This window comes from Chelonoidis abingdonii, chromosome 5, assembly GCF_003597395.2.
Source record: "Chelonoidis abingdonii isolate Lonesome George chromosome 5, CheloAbing_2.0, whole genome shotgun sequence".
In the NCBI taxonomy this organism is placed as follows: domain Eukaryota; kingdom Metazoa; phylum Chordata; order Testudines; family Testudinidae; genus Chelonoidis; species Chelonoidis abingdonii.
The window spans coordinates 101,966,517-101,987,069 of NC_133773.1; the positions used below are offsets into that span (position 1 = coordinate 101,966,517).

Sequence of the window (20,553 nt, forward strand, 5' to 3'; positions counted from 1 at the left end):
AGATTTGAAAAATTCGGTTTCCTGATTGGTCCTCTGGTCAGGTGTTTGGTTCCCTTTGTTAACCCTTTACAGGTAAAAGAAACATTAACCCTTAGCTATCTGTTTATGACAACATCTACATGGGGACTTTTCGTGAGAAGCCATGAGAGGAGTGAGCGAAACCAGGATACAAAAAGAAACCCTAAAGATTAAAAGAAAGCAATGCACCTTTGTTTTTGTAATGGTTGGCTGCACATTTAAAAAAAAAGTCTGACTCCTTAACTTCTCTTCTTCTCTTTCCTCCTGTTCACACTGCCATCATGACTTTTACCTTCAGTACTGCTGAAAGCAAGGCTTCAAAGAATCTAACCTCCTGTGACCTCACTCTTCAACTTCTGCAGTCTGGAGATGCCCTCCTTCAAATGCTGAGACTTTTGCAGTGAACGTGAGCAGTGCTAGTGACAAAGGAGGTTTGTGCAGAGAATAACATACAAATAATGTGATTTATTCTCCCCTAGGTCTGCTCCCCTACCTACCAAAGGGAGGGAGCTCCAGACTGAAGTGAAAAAAATGGTCTGTTGCTATGTTAGCCAGGACTTCTCCTTTCAGATCAGTGTTTAGACTCACCGGACTGGTATGTTCAACAAATATACAATATGTAATTAGAGGTGAGCCAAACTACTATAGCAAAATTAGAATAGGATATTATACATGTTGATCTTGCTGTAGGACAAGAATTAGGCACTCTCGGGCTAAACAAATTCAGACATATTGTGCTTACACTTCTATTGAAGCGTGATTTATCTACACATTCTTGTTAGGACATGTCATAAGTTACACCCTGATGTTCCAACATCTTTTTTACTACTCTACGCTTAAACATTGAATTAAAAGAATCACAGCACTAATGGGTATTATAGTTATGTGTCAGCTTAGAAAGTAACTCTATAGCTCTAAATAAATGCAACTCCACTCAATAGAGGAGCCAACTTGTTCACATTTTCTTCAAGTAAAAGAGAATATTATATAAAAAAAACCATAAGGCCCCTGGTTTTCCTACCTGAACATAATTTTAAAATAAGCACCGCAGTGCCAGGTTACATTAGAGCTGATGGGCAAACTCACTGTAGTCATTTTGTTTATCTTTGCAGTTAACAGCATTATCTGGTACTTGAACATTTGGAAGCATAATTTTACTTTGCTGTTCAACGTACAGAATGCATGGAAGTTGTATGGAAAGACTGAGGGTAGGATATACCCTCAATAAGTGAGAACACCTGGACAGCAACAGTAAATATTTAAATGTTCAATAACGTATCAGGAGCTAAACATGGTAAGTAATGAATATTATACTAGACATTTAATGTTAGCACTTTTACTGCTTAATTTAGTAGTAGTCAAAATGAATGTATTCTGTGCTTATTGAAACATTATTGCATATTAAAATATTTACTGTAAGTTCCCAAAGTTGAAAACCCTAGAATATGTGGCCGATAAAAAAGCAAGCATGCTAAAGCATGTTCTCATCTGCTTTTCAAAACGTGTCACAGGTTGGTTCCATTATATAACAGCAACTCAGAACACTTGAAATTTATTCGCCTGTAAGGAAGAAGAAAAAGCAATTCCAAGATGTATGTGCTCCTTTTTCTTTAAATTCATAGCACACTCCCAAGACTTGTTTCTTTCATTTATTGACAAATTTCAAACATACCTATTTTTAGAGTATTTGTGGTTGTTTAGTAATTAGTGTCTATTTTCTCTGGACAGAGTGATGATCAATATCTGACTAAGCTTATTTTCTTACTTTTCATAGATATAAAAGTGTCACACAGTGATTTAACATGTTATCCGTGGGTTTCATGTGGGTTTCACTTTGAAGGTGGAAGAGGCAAGAAATAAATCATCGGCGTATTTAAAAAAAAAAAAGGAAAAATATACTTTTTAATGTTAACTCCCCTAAGAACAGAAAAAACCTTAGGTTCCCACATGTTCAGAAATTCCTACAGCAACTGCATAATACAGCTACCAGCTAGAACTAACTGGAAGTTTTAGAAATCTCTGCCTGAGTTGAGCTTTCATACTACACAAAATCTTTCAGGACTGGCATAGACCTCTGCCTAAACCAGCTTTCCCTAGGTTGGGCTAATCTTTTAAGATGATACTCCCAGGCTAGGCTAGGTCTTTCAAGACTGGCGCAAATCTTTCTTGTTGGGCAGGCCTTTGCCTGAGCCAGGCTTCCAAGCTAACTTCAGTCACAGTCTGACTTCAGAAATTGGAGCAGGAGTTTGCCTAAGCCAAGCTCCCAGGCTAGACTTGACACTTTCAAAGCTGGGACAAGCTTTGTAGCTCCTTAACCCCACCCCCATTAAACTCAATCCATCAGCAATCACTCAGTCAATGACCACTCCATCACCGCTATCCAGGACGACGGATAACATTGTTAAAAGTGACTCAGGTACGTAAGTCCTATTTTCAGAAGTGACTTGGGCTGATTTTTCAAGGGCACAAATGGCACTTAGGTGCCTAACTCCCACTGAAAGTCAATGGGAGTTAAGTGCTTGAAAATCTGCCCCCAAGTCAAGACTGAAAATGGGACTTTAGAAAATTTTACCCTAGGTCTCAATATTTTGACTTTGTAGTGAGACATCAAATTAAGTCAACTTGATTTAATGTTAACAACCTGTTCCTTAAAACAAGAAGGGTTAATAATGGAATGATGTAGATTCTTTCTAAAAAAGGTAACACAAGCACAGAAACACAAGTAGATGCTTAAGGAAATACAACACAGTGCACATCATAAAGGGCAATCATCCATTCAGATTTCAAGATACCACAGAAACCTGGACCCAGGTTTCACTATCCCCCAAGAGCTTTAGCACAGCTTTGAGAGAGGATTCCATTCAGGACTACTGCAGCTCCTACAACCCTAGGCCTCTTTCTGTACAGTTGTCTGCCTTGATAGACAACCCTTCCTCTCCACACATCTTACTCAGAGATTTATCCGAGGGTGGGGAGGAAGAGGAGTGTCCTCCCTCACACACAATCTTGGTGCCAGATGCTCCCTCCCTCAGAAGTCTTCAGAGGATCATCATGGCCACTCTCACCATTAGTGTCTTTGACAGGGCTAAGAGGTCCTCCTCCTCCAAATCCCAAATAGTCTTTGGACTCCCTCTCATTTCACCTCAAATCAGAGAGGTGTGGCCAAGCCAACAAACAAAGTTTAATCTTGGGTTTTCTGTAAAATGGAGGACATGGAGAATAGGGAAAGAAATGAACAGGAAGGCCAGAAACCTCATCTATTTAAATAACCATTAAAGACATTTACAAAATACTTTAATAGTGGAACTTCAGTCTATTTAAATTAAAGAAAATATACATAAAAAAGGGAGTCATAAGTGCTGGAGATGATGTGAGGGAATAGTGACCTTTCTGCATATATGGTGGGAATGCCCTAAGTTAACAGTGTTAGAGGATAAACAACAAATAAAATTTTCAAAATAACTGAAGTTAGGTTACCCACAGAAACCATAATGATTCTTTTAGGTTACAGTCCAAAGGAGGTTACTGACTCAGGGAAGGACCCACTGATAACACTATTACACTGCCAGCAGACAGATATAACATAGCTCACTTTTGGAAAAGGACAGGTCCCCCCAACATTAGCATCATGGAGAAAAGTATAGGGAACCCTTTAATGGAAAAATGACACACCCCTGTGCATTAGGATCAATTAGATGTTGCAGTCATTTGGAATTTATGTAAGAGGTTGACCATACACAAATAGGTCTATGAAAAAGGTAACAAAACCAGGTTATGCATAAGATTTGGTACTATTTGTATGGACGTTTCATGTACATTAAAAATGACAAAATAAAAAGATTAAAAAACAATTAAGCAGAAGAGAAAAACTCCACTAGGATGAAAAGCACTTAAGTCTTACTACTCTATCTTAATTCCTAATACCTTATACACTTCTACTCCAATATAACACGGTCCTCTGGAGCCAAAAAATCTTACCACGCTATAGGTGAGACCATGTTATATCAAACTTGTTTTGGCCCCCCTGCTCCTTGTCCTCTGACTGCCCCCCTCCAGAGACCCCCATCCCTAATCACCCCTAGGATCCCACCCCCTATGCAACCCCCCTGCTCCCTATCCCCAACTGCCCCGCCCCCTATACACCCCCTGACAGGCACTCACTGGCAGCGGCGGGAAGCGGAGCAGCCCACTCCCATCCCGTTCCACTCCACCAACTCCCAGCCGTGGTGCTGCGCTTCCCGCGGCAGGTGAGTCCAGGGAGGTGAGGGAAAGGACGCCCCCCGTACTCACCTGCGGTGGGAAACGGAGCTCTGCGGCCCCAGCCGGCTCCGCTTTCCTTGCCCTGGCCCCAGCCGTGTTGCATGTGTGTGTGTGTGGGGGGCATTAGAGAAAGGTCCCACACTCACTGGCAGGGGCAAAAGCAGAGAAGCCTGGCCACAGCCTGCTCCACTCCGCCAGCTCCCAGCCACAGTGCTGCGCTTCCCACTGCCAGTGAGTGCGGTGAGGTTGGGGAAAAGATGCCCCCCTGTACTCACCTGCAGCGAGAGTGAGTGAGTGAGTGAGTGAGTGAGTGAGTGAGTGAGTGAGAGAGAGAGAGAGAGAGAGAGAGAGAGAGAGAGAGAGAGAGGTTCTGCACTCACTGGCAGCGGTAGAACCGAAGCACCCCGGACCCACTCCACTCCGCCAGCTCCCAGCTGCGGTGCTCCGCTTCCCACTGCAAGTGAGTATGGAGGGCCTCCTTTCCCCAACCTCCCCACACTCACTGGTGGTGAGAAGTAGAGCGCCGCAGCTGGGAGCTGATGCGCCGATCCGCCAGAGCGTTGCTTTACCGCGTTGTATGTGAATTCGTGTTATATCGGGTCGCGTTATATCAGAGTAGAGGTGTCACTGTTTTCTGATCTTCCTACACAAAATGCACAGTTAACATTATATTACACAGTTTCTATTATGTTACTAAGTGTCTGCATAATGTATGCATAATTGTCAGCACCATGGTAATCGGTATTTCACCCACAGATTAAAGTACAAAGCCAACTCCTTGAGAACTCTTTTTAATTCCTGGAACAGCTTAACAGGATTTAGTGAATGACCAATATTTAAACAGTCACCTGTGCATCAGAATATACTAAAGAGGCAGTTCAGAAGGACAGCACTGAGCTTCTTATCAGCACTTCCACGAACCAGTCTAAAAACATTCAATGAAATGGCAACAATGAAGTGGCAATTCAGATAAAGTAAATAAGCCATAGGTAAAAGATTAAGAGTAAATGACGGAAAGAAGGAAACATCATACATAAATAAAGAGGCTTGGGAGAGACAGTGCTAGATTGACTTATCTATATTGCTTCTAAAACATTTTAAGACCTGATCCTATTCACCACGAAAGCTTCAATACAAACCAAGAATACATAATTTGTTCTCCATCGGATCTAATCAAAATTTTTACTAACCTTGCAACTTTTGATTTTCCTTTTCCATTCTGAGGAGCAGTATCTGTTGAAGAATGGCTTTCTGCCACAGTTCTCGAAGTTCCCGAGTTGTCCATTTCCTGTCTTCTTTCACTGGCCCAAAGGGGCCATCTTCACAAACTGGTTCTAATGGGGACCTGGGTGGAAGATCTCCCAATTCAGAGTAATCTTCAAGAGACAGAAATGAGCATTCCCATTTAGTTTTCACAGTCAAATAAAAGGGCACTTTTTCAAAAGCCTGCTGCCACTTGTGCACATGTAAAAATGTGCTATGTATGCATCTAAACTTTGCAAGTGCAAATACCTGTGTGTACTTTAACCCATGCATAAGCAGTCTCAATAGTCTAAACACCTATCTAACTGCAAGTGGAACCAATGGATTCTGTAGCTGCAAGTGTTAATATTTTGTGTGCAGGTGCTTAACTATTGGAAGTACTGGTGTAGGTATTTGAACTTCTGAAGCGCACACAGAGATATATTTGCTCTCGCATGTGTACAGAATTTTGGGCACTCGTGTCAAGAGAATGCCTTTTGTAAAAGAGAATTCCTTTTGTAAATCTATCTGATGTTCCCAGGATAGGGCTACATTATTTAAACAAGGCATTTGTATTGGAAACCTAAAACTGGAAATTTCATGCTTAATTAGACATACACTTGCATTATGCCCATATCTGTACCTTCTATCTACTCAGTCAGATTCAGGCTCTCTCTCCTTAACATCAGATCAATTAAAAAGAAATCCTGGCAGGTACATTTTCACTTTCTTGATGACAAAAATGACTGTCTTTGGTTTGACTAAAATCTGTCATTAAAGCTCTGACTTCTTTCCACTCCTTGAAGTTAATGTCTCTTGCGGGGGAAGAAGGGGAGAGCCAGAGGGGTAGGAAATCTATGTCTTTAGGCATGGTTGTTATCAAATGTGACTTTAAAGTCTCCACACTCTTAACCCATCTTTATTCTTTCTTCAGGTGTCTCTCTCTCATCCAGTTTGAACACCATCCAATCTAAACATGTTTAATACAGGTGCTAATATTGGCCATTTGTATCAATGGGAGTTTTCAGACACTGACTTCAGAGGAAGTAAAACTGGAGAAATATGGGCCCGATTTCCACCTTATGAAATTTCAATTCCAGCATTTTATTACTGACAATATCGTCCTGTTCCCAGTATTTCCTGTCTGTTGGAAATAGCGCTGAATACCATTCTGCAGTGGTTAAGAACTATTTTTCTCATAGTCTGAGTACTGTACTTATACCATATAATCCTGTTTCTTCAATGAGCTCTATGTGAGCAGAACACATGGAGCCCCATTGACTCTGTGTAGGTGCAGGGCTCCAGCACAAAGCTCATCTTACTGATTGGTTAGAATTCTAATCGATACACCACATGAGATCAGATGCACTAATTAATAGGCCAGACAGTTCAGGATGCTAGCTGTTTGTTTATTATTACTTGACATATTTTACATTTGTGCAAATAAAATATGGGATTCCATCCAGGCAAAACTATAAACAGCCCAGTATCAATTCCATAGACACCACAGATACAAAACACACTTCTCCCTCCCTCCCTCCCTCCCCTTTTAAAAATAAGCTTGGTAACATAAAAGCATTTGTGCTCATTTTATTTGTATAAATGTAACACTCTTGTATCTGAAACTAGAAATATGAAATATAACTGTGAGGCCCAACTGTAATTATGCAAACTGTGGACCATTAATGGTGGCTTGGAATCTTGATGACTCCCATTAACCAGGGCAATTGACTGGATGGTTCTGTTTGCAGGCAGGCCTTCCTGTGAGTCAGGCTGGGAGGAATGAAGGCTTGAAGTCTTGCAGTGACATGTGATCATGTCACCTGAACTGGAATCCATCTTTAACCTGGTGTCTTTCCATGGAGAAGGAGGGGGTGGGAACCCAGAGAGGCACAAAAGGATTCCCTCCTTATGCAAAAGATATAAAAAAGGGTGGAACAGAACAAAGGGAGGAGAGGAGCCATCATGAAGAATCCCCTAGCTACCACCTGAGCTGGAACAAGAGCTGTATCAGGGAAAAGAATTGTGCTCAGGCCTGGAAGGTGTCCAGTCTTAGGAAAAAACTTACTGAAACATCTGTATTCGGTTTGATTAGACATAGATTTGCACATTACAGGGGGAGGAATAGCTCAGTGGTTTGAGCAGTGGCCTGCTAAACCCAGGCTTGTGAGTTCAATCCTTGAGGGGGCCATTTAGGGACTGGTCCTGCTTTGAGCAGGGGGTTGGACTAGATGATCTCCTAAGGTCCCTTCCAACCCTAATAATCTATGATTTCATTTTATTTTGCTTGGTGACTTACTTTGTTCAGTCTGTTACTACTTGGAACCATTTAAATCCTACTTTCTGTATTTAATAAAATCACTTTTTACTTATTAATTAACTCAGAGTATGTATTAATACCTGGGGGAGCAAACAACTGTGCATATTTCTCTATCAGTGTTATAGAAGGTGAACAATTTATGAGTTTACCCTGCATAAGCTTTATACAGAGTAAGACGGATTTATTTGGGTTTAGGCCCCATTGGCAGTTGGGCATCTGGGTGTTAAAGACAAGCACAGTTCTGTAAGCTGTTTTCAGGCAAACCTGCAGTTTTGGGGCAAGTAATTCAGACTCTAGGTCTTTGTTGGAGCAGACAGAAGTGTCTGGCTCAGCAAGACAGGAGTCTTGGAGTCCTGAGCTGGCAGGGAAAACAGGAGCAGAGGTAGTCTGGGCACATCAGTTGGCAGCTCCCAAGGGGATTTCTGAGATCCAACCCGTCACAAACGACCATACTGGATCAGACCAAAGGTCCATTTTGCCCAGTATCCTGTCTTCCGACAGTGGCCAGTGCCAGGTGCCCCAGAGGGAATGAACAAAACAGGTAATCATCAAATGATCCATCCCCTATCACCCATTCCCAGCTTCTGGCAAACAGAGGCTAGGGACACCATTCCTGCCCAGCCTGGCTAATAGCCACTGATGGACCTATCCTCCATGAATTTATCTAGTTCTTTTTGAACTTTGTTTTAGTCTTGGCCTTCACAACATCCTCTGGCAAGGAGTTCCACAGGCTGACCGTACATTGTATATTTTCATCTTTCCTTCTCTTCCTCCCAGCTAATACTCCAGATTGAAATAAATTAATTTACCAAAGAACAAACATAACACAAGCAGTAGATGGGCCAGATTCTCTAATACCTCCCTGCCCATGTCTCTCAGCTCTGACCTAGAGGAATTTAACTTATAGGGTTGAAACTATAGTTCAGGCACATGCAGTCAGTCCTTGACCATTTGGCTGAGACCTCCAAGAAGGGAACTAAGGGTGATGATGGTAGAGATTTTTGGTGATGTGCAAAATTCTCCCTTAGGAACCTGACAATAACATAGGCCTCAAAGAAGAATTATATTTTCATGAGGGACCTGCTGGTGGAGTGAAGACATAGACCAGGTCAAGGAGAGGGATCTGAGCACAATCATTAGCTTTATCCTCAAATCTAGTTGCATGCTGCTCAAGTTAGTACTACCTGGAGGTGAAATGGGAAGCCCCAAAGTATACCACTTTTACAGCACCTTTATCTGGATACCTCAGGGTTGTTCTCTAATTTATACTGGCTTGTATCAGCCCTACGGCAGCACTTATGCCAGCAAAGGAGTGCTGTGCCACCTCCCCTACCCAACGCACTCCCTACGCCAGAGGGAGCGGAGTTGGCAGACAAATAGCTTTGCCAGGCAAAATTTCACCAGCTGCCAGTTTAGGGCAGCTTGCAGCTCTTTTGCACCACTGGACTGACTCAAAGGCCAGGTCTACACTGCGACTTTAAATCGGTTTAATGGCCGATATACCGATTTAACGCTGTATCCGTTCACACGACGTCGTCATTAATATCGAGTTAAACGGCTCCTTAAATCGATTTCGGAACTCCTCCCAAACGAGAGGAGTAGCGCTAAATTCGATAGTGATAACTCGGATTAGGGTTCGTGTGGACGGAAATCGACGTTATTGGCCTCCGGGCGGTATCCCAGAGTGCAGCACTGACCGCTCTGGACAGCAATCTGAACTCGGATGCAGCGGGCAGGTAAACAGGAAAAGCCCCGCGAACTTTTGAATTACATTTCCTGCTTGCCCAGCGTGGAGCTCTGATCAGCACGGCTGGCGATGCAGTTTGAAATCGAAAAAGAGCTCCAGCATAGACCGTACGGGAGATACTAGGTCTGATCGCTGTATGGGGAGACAAATCTGTTGTATCCAGCTCCGTTACAGAACACGAAATGCCAAAGCGTTTGAATAAAAAACTCCAGGATACACAGCGCTGTGTGACAAGCGTAACGGGAAGCCAGAGACTCAAATGGACGCTCATGAAGGGAGGGAGGGGGTACTGAGGACTCCAGCTATCCCACAGTCCACAGCAGTCTCTGAAAATTATTTGCATTCTTGGCTGAGCTCCCAATGTCTGTAGGTTCAAACACAGTGTCTGGCGTGGTTCAGGGAACAGCTCCTCAGTTTATTTCCCCCCACCACCACGTGAAAAAAAAAAGGGAAAGATTGCTGTGCTATGGCGTTTGCTCAATGCACTCCGCGAAAAAGGCGCCAAAGGGTTGTCTGCTGCCTTCACAAAGGGAGGGGTGAGGCTGTACCCAGCACCACCCGGGGCAGTGTTTTCTGCCCCATCAGGCACTGTGCTCTCAACACGGAAGTGGGAACTATGGGATAGCTGAGGAACAGCTACCCACAGTGCACCGCTCCTGAAATCGATGGTAGCTTTGGACCATGGACGCAAACAATCGATTTCGGGATCCCACTGTGGACGCGCTAAACCGATTTTATTAGATCTGTTTTGTAATATCGGTTTAAGCTAATTCGAAATAATCGTGCAGTGTAGACGTACCCAAAGGATCTGTAGCAGAGGCCAGAAATTGGTCCATTATTTCTCAAAACTATAAAGACATTAAAACCACATACTTATCCAATGGCCTGCTAACTAAAGCTTTATAAACTGTACACTTCAATAAATTACAGAAGCATCTGCTAGCAACTGAAAGCTAGTATGTCTCAGAGATTTTAAAATAATCAAAATTAGAATATAAAAAAATAGCTAAACTAAGCTTGACACAGAAAAACACACAAACCTTAACTGCATAAACACAGCACCAATACAATTCATAATACAGTGGGATGAATACCAGTTCCCAATGTAAATATTCAGTTATGTAGTCACGAACCCCTACAACTAATGCAAACAGAACAACATTCAAGAAGTGTTTGTTCTAGCTTCTAGCTTTTCTGTCACGTCATAACCTTTACCTTTCACCAAATTTTTCACTTATGATTGTGTACTTAAGTATTTTTTGCAGTAAGTCAAGCATGCAAATAGCCCACTTAAAAAATTCATTACAGCAGAACTCTTAAATCAGTCACAGAAAAAAAATTCATGAAAATAAAAGAGGAATTATTCTTTATTTTTAGAAACATTGAACAATATTGTTCCGTACCAAAATAAGTACTTAAGTTTTTTTTTTTGTTTTGTTTTTTTGGTAACTCGTGCTACAATAACATCAATAATTAATTTAATTTATCAACTCTATATATACAGATTTAATTTCACCCATCCATTGATGTGTAGCCATTTTATATTGCTACACTGATCGACTCATTTGCCTTACATGCATACAGTATCTGGAGGGAAAATAACTCACTTTCTCCGCCATGTGCCATGTCTCCCATGCATAGTTGTGGTTGAAAATATACATCTCTTTATCCCAAGTTCCAACTATAAGGCCATCTCCATGGGACTTCTCCATTCAGGCAAACAGAATGGCTGTTCTATCTCGTCCCTATCTCAAGGGAAGAGACAGCTCACTCTGTGGCTACATATGCAAGGAAAAGCTCTGCTCTAAAAGCAGTAAAGTGGACTCAAACACTACTCTACCCAGTCAAGGCCAAGTACATCTGTGCATACTATTTCAAACTAGCTCCTAGGGAGGGGACAGTCCTGAAAACAGAGATTCTCAATGGTAGTTCAGAGGGACACTTTTTTATATATACCAAAAAAAAATTCCCCTCTCACCCCCATGGGTGGTATGTGTCTTCCTCAACCTCGGGTCCTCTACCAGAGGCCTGCGGAGTTTAGAGCGGTTCTACGCAGCTAATTATTAGTGTTCCTTAGCTTTAGCACTGCCGTCTTCTGCGACAGAGAGCTCTGCATGTCGTTCCTGGATCTGTGGAGCTTGGAGCCACTCACCCAGCTTAGGCAGCTCACTAGCCCCGGTGCCCTCCACCAACACGATGGACCACTTTGGCCTCACATTCACATCTCTCTCTAGTTTCCTCTTTCAGGCCCTGGTACTTCTTCCAGGCCTGTCATAATCCTTCTTCTAGTGTGCTGTCACTTGGCACTGCCTTTCTATCACCATTTGTTCTTCTGGTCCTTGTCTATTACCACGATGTCTGGTATTGATTGGCCAGTACCTAACCTGATCCGTCGTGCGATCTGGAGTCCCATCAGAAATCTTTGCCCTGCTATTTCCACAACCTTGTGGAATCTCCCATCTGGTCTTGGGAGGGTCTAGCCCATAGCGCTGTGCAGATGTCTGTAACAAGCCAGCCACTTGGTGTCCGTTCAGTGTTGCTGTTCCTGCCCTGCCTTACATCCTGCCATATGGTGTTGGACGTCTCTGACGCTCTCTGCTACAGTCTGCACTGGGTAACCTCTCTAGCTGTGGTAGACCCTGCTCAAATGGAATCTGGGCCAGCATGCCCTGCTTCCTGTGTGCTCATGGGATCAGTGTCCGAACCTGTCCAACTACAACGACCAATAACTCCTCCCCACAATCATGGGAAATCTCATCAGGCATCAGTCAAGCCGGCCAAGCTAGGACCATAATGGGCCACGTCATGGAGCACAGCCAGCAGTGTCATTGGAACACCACCCAGAGGCCTCAAACACATTGTCAATAGATAGAGGCAGTTGCCCAAGAGCTCAAGAGCCTAGACGACCCAATTAGACGTCAGCCTGGATTTGACTACAGGAAAGCCAATATGACTCTGCAATGGGATACATGGGCGTATAATTGGATCTTGAATGGTCTGGTCGCTTGTACCAAGTCAACAGGACACTAAGGACCTTCCTCAAGATGAATCAATGGACTACGAAGACAACACTCGAGTCAACTCAAGGCACATTGCACAAGTGGCCATCAGAAGTGCCATATACCAGGTGAGTGCCTAGTCCCCCGCCTAATGCCTTTCTGCCTAGGCCTAAACCCCGCCCCCCCCCCCCCAGCTCAGCGATAATCACAAGGACTGGATATGGGTACAAGTTCAGGAGTGCGACACTCCATCAGCCCACACTCTCTACATGGTGATCATCAAGGCTGTATGCTACACGCAGGAATGAACGAGACATTGACTCACTATCCACCTAGATGCGGATTATCTACATGGAGGAATTCGGGATTTCCATTCGCGACTGGAGAAGTGTGACCGGATGGCTAGTGAAGAGAGGAGTGTCACAGGCTGATGGGGTGCGAAACTATCAGGGGCCACATAGCGCGGTAAGACCATGGCTAAAGTAACTTGGCGTCCCACCCATCACTAATGGAAACACGATGATGGAGGCAAGGCAAGACAGCAAATCCAAGTATGCACCAAAGGATTAAAGAGGATCCTGAAAGAGCCAGCTCAGTGGGAAGAACAAGATCCACGCCATCAACATATACGCCCTGCCGGTCATCAGATACCCTATATATATATATCATTGGCTACCACTGCAACATACATTTGAAATTAAAAACACAAAGGTTATGTGTACACTGCAATTAAAAACCCACAGCTGGCCCAGGTCAGCTGACTCAGGCTCACAGGGCTGTTAATTGTGCCGTAGACACTGGGGCTCAGGTTGGAGCCTGGATTCTAGGGCCCTGTGAGGTGGGAGGGTTCCAGAGCTCGGGCCAAGCCCGAGTCATCTGGCACAGGCCGGACATTCGTGTCTAATTGCAGGGCAGACGTTCCCACAGAGATTCTCTCCTTCTAGAAGTTAATTAAATAGAAGGGTTTTCAGCATTTTAAGTTCCATTTGGAAAGCCATTACCTTGACCTCTCAGTCTCTAAGTAGCCAGTCTTCTCTCATGTGCTCACAGACACTCCCTATGAACTTGGAAATCCACTCATAACTGACTTGTTCTACTGTTGACTTCTGCTTTTATAAACTGTATCACTGTCAGTCTCTCCTCCCAAAGAGTCAGCAATAAAAGGGCTGGTCCAAACACCACCTTTTCCCCCACACAGTGCTTATGGAGTATTACCTGAAGTTCAAGATCTAAACAGATGTATGCAGTAACAAGAGAAAGCAGAGGATTGGAACTAGAGACAGCTTCAGTGGGCATATTTAAATCCTTATTCTTGCTCTCAGCATTTAATGTAAATGACCAAAGTACTTGCAATATTCCCTATTCTAGGAGAACACAGTGAATTTCACGGTAAAGTAAATTAGGCAAAAGGAAAACTTGTGACAATTCAGTAGGAATTACTGATAGTTCCAAAAGGAACTAGAAAATGTTGACAAATGTACATTTGAAAATACAAATGTCTCCTACATGTAAAAATTTGGGGGGAAAAAACCTCTTGCAACAACTTTAAAGGTGGGGTAAAAAGTGACTCAATGCCAAGACTCAAGTTCAAGTTTTTCCCTAATCATAACACTGCTTTATAAGGGAAGTTCTGAGCTGGAGCAGGAAAATCAATTTGCAGAAATAGGCCCATATTATGTAACAGATTTAGGGCTCTTTAAACACAAAGCATTTTTAATTACACATTTCAGACCTTTAAGGTTGTGTTACACATATGCAAACACACACAAATATAACAGATTGTTTGTGTTCATATCAAACTGTCACAAAATTTTAATGCAATAAGGAACAGTGGTGCAACTAGCAAAATCTTTACACAATGTATATCTGCTGTGATAATTTTCTTCTTTATATTTTTGCATTAAGATATTCATGTCTTTTGGGGAAAATAGATACCCTTAATAGTTTACAAGTTTCTTCTAGAGTTAGATATTCTATGAACATTTTATTCAGGAAGAAATCAGTCTTCTAGTAAGGAAGCATCATATTATTTACAAAGACAGTTTGAGGTTGCCTGGTTCCAGAACACAGGTTGTCAAACACAAGGCAAAACTGATTGGACACACGCACATCAGCCTTTCTAACTCTTCCATAATGTTAGAAGTAAATATACCCAGAGAATGTGATCACAATTCCAATCTTCCAATTTTTCATCTGTACATCCTCCCCTCTCAGTGAAAACATGAGCATATTGATCTTCTTCAGTAGCAAGGGAAAACCTACAACGGATCATCTTTTAGTTCACTACACGTGTTATTTAAACAATTTTAGCTCTTGTGAATTCTCCAATAAAAAAACCATCATATCAACATGCATCAGTGTGGGATATTAACTAGTCAACACAACAGTTTTTGCTTCCAGTTCAGCCATTTTGCCTAAACTGATCCAGGTTATCTTCAGACAGGAAAACTTAAACCATGACACTTCAGGCTACAAAAGAGGGATCCATAATATGGAGATTATGGAAATTATAAAATAAATTATCACGGTGACCAACCCTACCTCTAATCCCACCAAGAATGTATCCTAGGCTCAGTTTTCCCCTTACAATTGTCAGCTCTTGTGTTTTTTTCTTCTTATTGTTACCAGACATTAAACAGACATCTTAGTCTTCTCAGACAGAGTTTAATACACTAATTTACCTTCTCTCCCTTGGAAGCTGTATCAAAAAGGAATAGACACTTGACAATTCAGCACTTGCCAGTATTCATGAACATACAATGGTGTCAATGATGGCCATACAGTACAGCTTCCAGAATGAGAACAGGAGTCAAAGGGCTATTTTTAAAAAAATTGAACGTTTCAATCTTTCTTGCAAATGTTTTGAAGGAAGGCAAAGAAAGGAGAGAAAAAAGGCAGAATAATTCATTTGAAAGTAATTAGAAGTGCACATTCCAGTGAATCCAACTGTCATATGCAAAAGGTTAAATAAACAACGTGCAACTTTCAAGACCTATAAAAGGATAGCAAGTGCACTGAGGCATAACCTGAACATCTAAGCGCACTATTAGTAGGAACTGAAGGAATCAGTTTCCCTGTTCACTTGCCAACCTTATAGGATTTTGTTGACCCTGCTTTGCATCTAACCCATATAACTTTAATACACTGTGAATGAAAAATAGCCCTCCCTAGGAAAATTAGATATAAAGCTCTAATTTAAATTCATAAAATGCTTTCCTGGTTTATATTTCCTGGCTGGAGACAATTTTTTACTTCAGAAGGTGGAGAAAGCTACTAGGAAGGGGCTGTTCTAGATTTGTTTTTGACAAATACGGTGGAACTGGTGGAGAATTTGAAAGTGGACTGCAGCTTGGGTGAAAATGATCATGAAATGGTAGAATTCATGATTCTAAGGAGGGAGAACAGCAAAATAAAGACAATGGATTTCAAGAAGATAGACTTCAGCAGACTCAGGGAGGTGGTAGGTAAGATCCCATGAGAAGCTAGTCTAAGGGGAAAACAGTTCAAGAGAGTTGGCAGTTTTTTTAAGGGCACAAAAGCAAACTATCCCACTGCGTAAGAAAGATACCAAGTATGGCAAGAGACCACTCTGGCTTAATCAGGAAGTCTTCAGTGAGCTGAAACTCAAAAAAGAATCCTACAAAAAGTGGAAAATAAGTCAAATTACAAAGGATCAATATAAACAAATAACACACGTATGTAGGGACAAAATTAGAAAGGCCAAGCCACAAAACAAGATTAAACTAGCTAGAAATATAAAGAGTAACAAGAAAATATTCAACAAATACAGTAAAAGCAAGAGGAAGACCAAGGACAGGGTAAAGCCCATTAATCAATGAAGGGGGAAAAACAATAACAGAAAATGTGGAAATGGTAGAAGTATTAAATTACTTTTTTGTTTCAGTTTTCACCAAAAAGGTTAGTAGCAACTGGATGACTAACATAGGGAATGCCAGTGAAAACAAGGTAGGCTCAGAGGCTAAATAGAGAAAGAACAAGTTAAAAAGTACTTAGGCAAGATGTCTTCAAGTCAGCAGGGCATGATGAAATACATCCTAGAATACTCAAGGAGTTGACTGAGGGGATATCTGAGCCATTAGTGATTATCTCTAAAAAGTCATGGAGAACAGGCGAGATTCCAGAGGACCTGAAAAGGGCAAACATAGTGCCCATCTATAAAAAAGGAAATAAGGACAACCTAGGGAACTACAGAGCAGTCAGTTTATCTTCAGTATCCAGAAATATAATGGAGCAAATCATTAAGCAATCAATTTGCAAACACCTAGAATAAAATAAGGTGATAAGTAACAGTCAGCATGGATTTCTCAAGAACAAATCATGGCAAACCAACCTAATAGCTTTCTTTGACAGGGTAACAAGCATTGTGGATAGAGAGGAAGCACTAGATGTGGTATATCTTGACTTTAGTAAGTCTTTTGATACTGTCTTGCATGACCTTCTCATAAACAAACTAGAGAAGTACAATCTAGATGGAACTACTATAAGGTGGGTGTATAACGGGTTCTCAGAGAGCAGTTATCAGTGGTTCATAGTCAAACTGGAAGGGTATAACGAGTGTGGTCCCGCAGAGATCAGTTCTGGGTCCGGTTTTGTTCAATATCTTCATCAATGATTAGATAATAGCATAGAGAGTAACTTATAAAGTTTGCGGACGATACCAAGCTGGGATGAGTTGCAAGTGTTTTGGAGGATAGGATTAAAATTCAAAATGATCTGGACAAACTGGAGAAATGGTCTGAAATAAATAGGATGAAATTAAAAAAGGACAAATGCAAAGTACACCACTTAGGACAAAACAATCAGTTGCACACATTTAAAATGGGAAATCACTGCATAAGAAGGAGTACTGCAGAAAGGAATCTAGAGGTCATAGGGGATCACAGGCTAAATATAAATCAGCAGTGTAACAATGCTACAAAAAAAGCAAACATTATTCTGGGATGTATTAGCAGGAGTGTTGTAAGCAAGACAAAAGAAGTAATTCTTCCGCTCTGCTCTGCACTTCAGGAAAGATATGGACGACTTGGAGAAAGTCCAGAAAAGAGAAACAAAAATGATTAAAGATCTAGCAAACACGACCTATGAGGGAAGATTGAAAAAATCAGGTTTGTTTAGTCTGGAGAACAGAAGACTGAGCGTGGACATGATAACAGTTTTCAAGTACATAAAGGTTGTTACAAGGAGGAAGAAAAATTATTCTCCTTAACCTCTGAGGATAGGCCAAGAAGCAATGTGCTTAAATTGCAACAAGGGTGGTTTAGGTTGGACATTAGGAAAAACTTCCTAACTGTCAGAGAGGTTAAGCACTGGAATAAATTGCCTAGGGAGGTTATAGAATCTGTGTCATTGGAGATTTTTAAGAGCAGGTTGGACAAACACCTCTAGATAATACTTAGTTCTGCCAGGAACATAGGGGACTGGACTAGATGACCTCTCGAGGTCCCATCCGGTCCTATGATTTTATATTCAGAGGTAGGAACTTAAGCTTTATAATGATTACATCTGGTCCAAAAACTGTATTTTGTTTTACATAAAAAATAATATTGTAGTCTACATTTTCCATTGAATTTCTCTTAGTTCCACAGAAAATTTCCGTGAAAATTTTCAGTTTTTCAACATAGGTGGACATTTTCATGAGAATTTCTAAGTTGCCCAAAACTGATTCATTTTTCATTAAAAAAGAGTTTTGACCCCCTCCTTCCCCCTCAGTAGCTCTCATAATCATACTTCTATAGGATATACATCACTAGCCTGTGATCGCCAATTAAGCATACATGGAGAGATTCATGTGGTGTGGTGGGCTGGCAGAAGGCCCTCTTTTCATTACTAATTGCCCTGCACAAGTGTGAGCTGGGGATGGCATTGAAGTGCAAAAGTACTGGTGCACTTCATACTTGTCATGGAAAGGATTTCTGTGCTGGTCACATATCCTACTGCTTGTGAAAGGACATGGTGGGAGCAGACCAAATATCAGTGTTCACTCTTATCCGATAAACTACACCCCTTGCACAACTGTCTGCCTATAGGCTGGAATGGAATCTGTGCAGCAGCTCCACCCTCCTATATCCAGACCAATCCCTTGATGTGGCTGGAGTTAATACATTATATGCATTAACAAGCTCCTGCCCTGAGAAGACTAAACAAACTCATGCGCAAGGATGAGAGACACAAAACAATAGGCCACAAAATATTACAAAGAAGGCGCTACAGTACAGTATTGTCACAGAGCACATGAGAAAAATCTAAGGAAACTGGTGACTGAATGTGATACAAATTAAGTCAAACAATATTTATCTGTTAGAGTAACAGAATTTGCAATCTATGCTACTGGACTTTATAAGCTTCAAGAGAAAAGACAGAAATAGAAAACAGAGTTTCATACTTTCATAACAAGTCACTAAAATGTTGCCTTCAACCTTTTTTCAAAAAATAAAATGAGTTCCCTATACTAGTTATCAATGAGAACAGTTTTGTTGTATTCACCAGTAGTTTCTTGGTCACAAAATCTCATTTTTTAAATATGACTTTACCAAAAACCCACCAGGCTTTTCAAAAAGCCTATTTTCAAAAAATATTCTCTCAGAAGCACATAGTTCAATTAACCTCAAATATCCAGAATAAAATTTGTATCCAATTAGAGACCACAACATTTTAGGTAGAAAAGAGGATTCTGTTGTTATTTGTTTTAAAGAATATTAGGGGGAGGAAATTTAACTTAGAATGTTAAGTGTTACATTGGTAAGCCTGTTACGTCTACAGAATTGCTACATGGCTCTATAATCAGACGTTTTGCCTGGAGGCCTAAGGATAGTGTTGTACAGAGATATGTGGAAGAGTTGGGTTTGATTCTTGCTCCTATCAAACTTGCCCTCCGGGGTATCCATGAATACAAAACCAGAAAAAAAGAATTGCTATCTTACAGCCATATCTCCGTGGAAATGTGACCTTTTCAGAGTTTATAAACTAAGCAAGATATGCCTTGGTCTGAACTCGGAGAGGACAATTTCTGAGGAGTTTTCTCTTTTGTGCACTAGAATATTCATACTTTCTCTTGCTGCATTTTTCTCACTTTAAAATAATTAATTTTTTTTTAAATAGGAAACTCTTTGCAACCACTCATTTTAAAGTCCACAAAGAAGTGGATTTCACAATAACTTTAAGTCTTCCCAAACGTTTGCATGCATGTATTTCAACAGTTTATTTCGTACATGATCACAACATGAGGCAATGCTGCATGCTATTCAGCTAGTAATACAAAATCAAAGAGAAACTGCATCTACTGCTATAATTGTAGATATACAAGTACAGCATTTTGCATTATTTTACATACATGTCTGGAGTTTTTAAGCCTTCAACAAATGCTATAAAGCACATACAGCTAAAATAGTCAGAGTCCTTTTGCTTCCAGGAGAGTCAAAAACTGGAACCACATTAAGTAACAAATTCCTTTAGTCTCATACTCTGCTCTAAGGGCGGGGGAGGAAGACAACTGAATAGCTAAATGAGGAGCTTTTGAAAATCTGTATATTTTAAGATAGCTGTTTAAATATCAGCACTGGGAAACTGTTTTGGTTTTTTGTTTGTTTTCTAGCCAAGAACTTGCTATATTCTGCCAAAGCAATACTATATTCTGCTTACAAGATCACCTCATTTGCTTATGTTATTAAGACTTCACAAATTAAAACCCAGGTATTTCAATGGGCAGCTGGTCAGATCCCAATGGATTACAAGTGGCAAAGTCTACACCCATAATCCTGCTCAGCAGGTCAATGTGGGCACATGAAAGCTATGTGTCTGAAGGGAAGAAAACCAAAGAAGAGCTCTCTATAAGCTCAAAAACATCTCTCTGTCAGCAACAGAAGTTGATCCAATAAAAGATATTACCTCACCCATCTTGTCTCTCAAACTTTTTGTGAGAGTAGATATTTCAGACTCTAAACTCTTTT

At 41.2% G+C, this 20,553-nt stretch overlaps 1 protein-coding gene across 10 annotated transcripts in view; it reads right to left on the reverse strand.

The window, feature by feature from the left end:
* TBC1D1 (TBC1 domain family member 1) overlaps positions 1 to 20,553 on the reverse strand; it is a 199,882-nt gene that overhangs the window by 42,976 nt on the left and 136,353 nt on the right. For all 10 annotated transcript variants that reach the window (XM_075066530.1, XM_075066528.1, XM_075066526.1 and 7 more), the window contains one exon: positions 5,469 to 5,654. In XM_075066530.1, the coding sequence (XP_074922631.1) occupies positions 5,469 to 5,654 (186 nt within the window). The remainder of the gene's footprint in view (positions 1 to 5,468; positions 5,655 to 20,553) is intronic.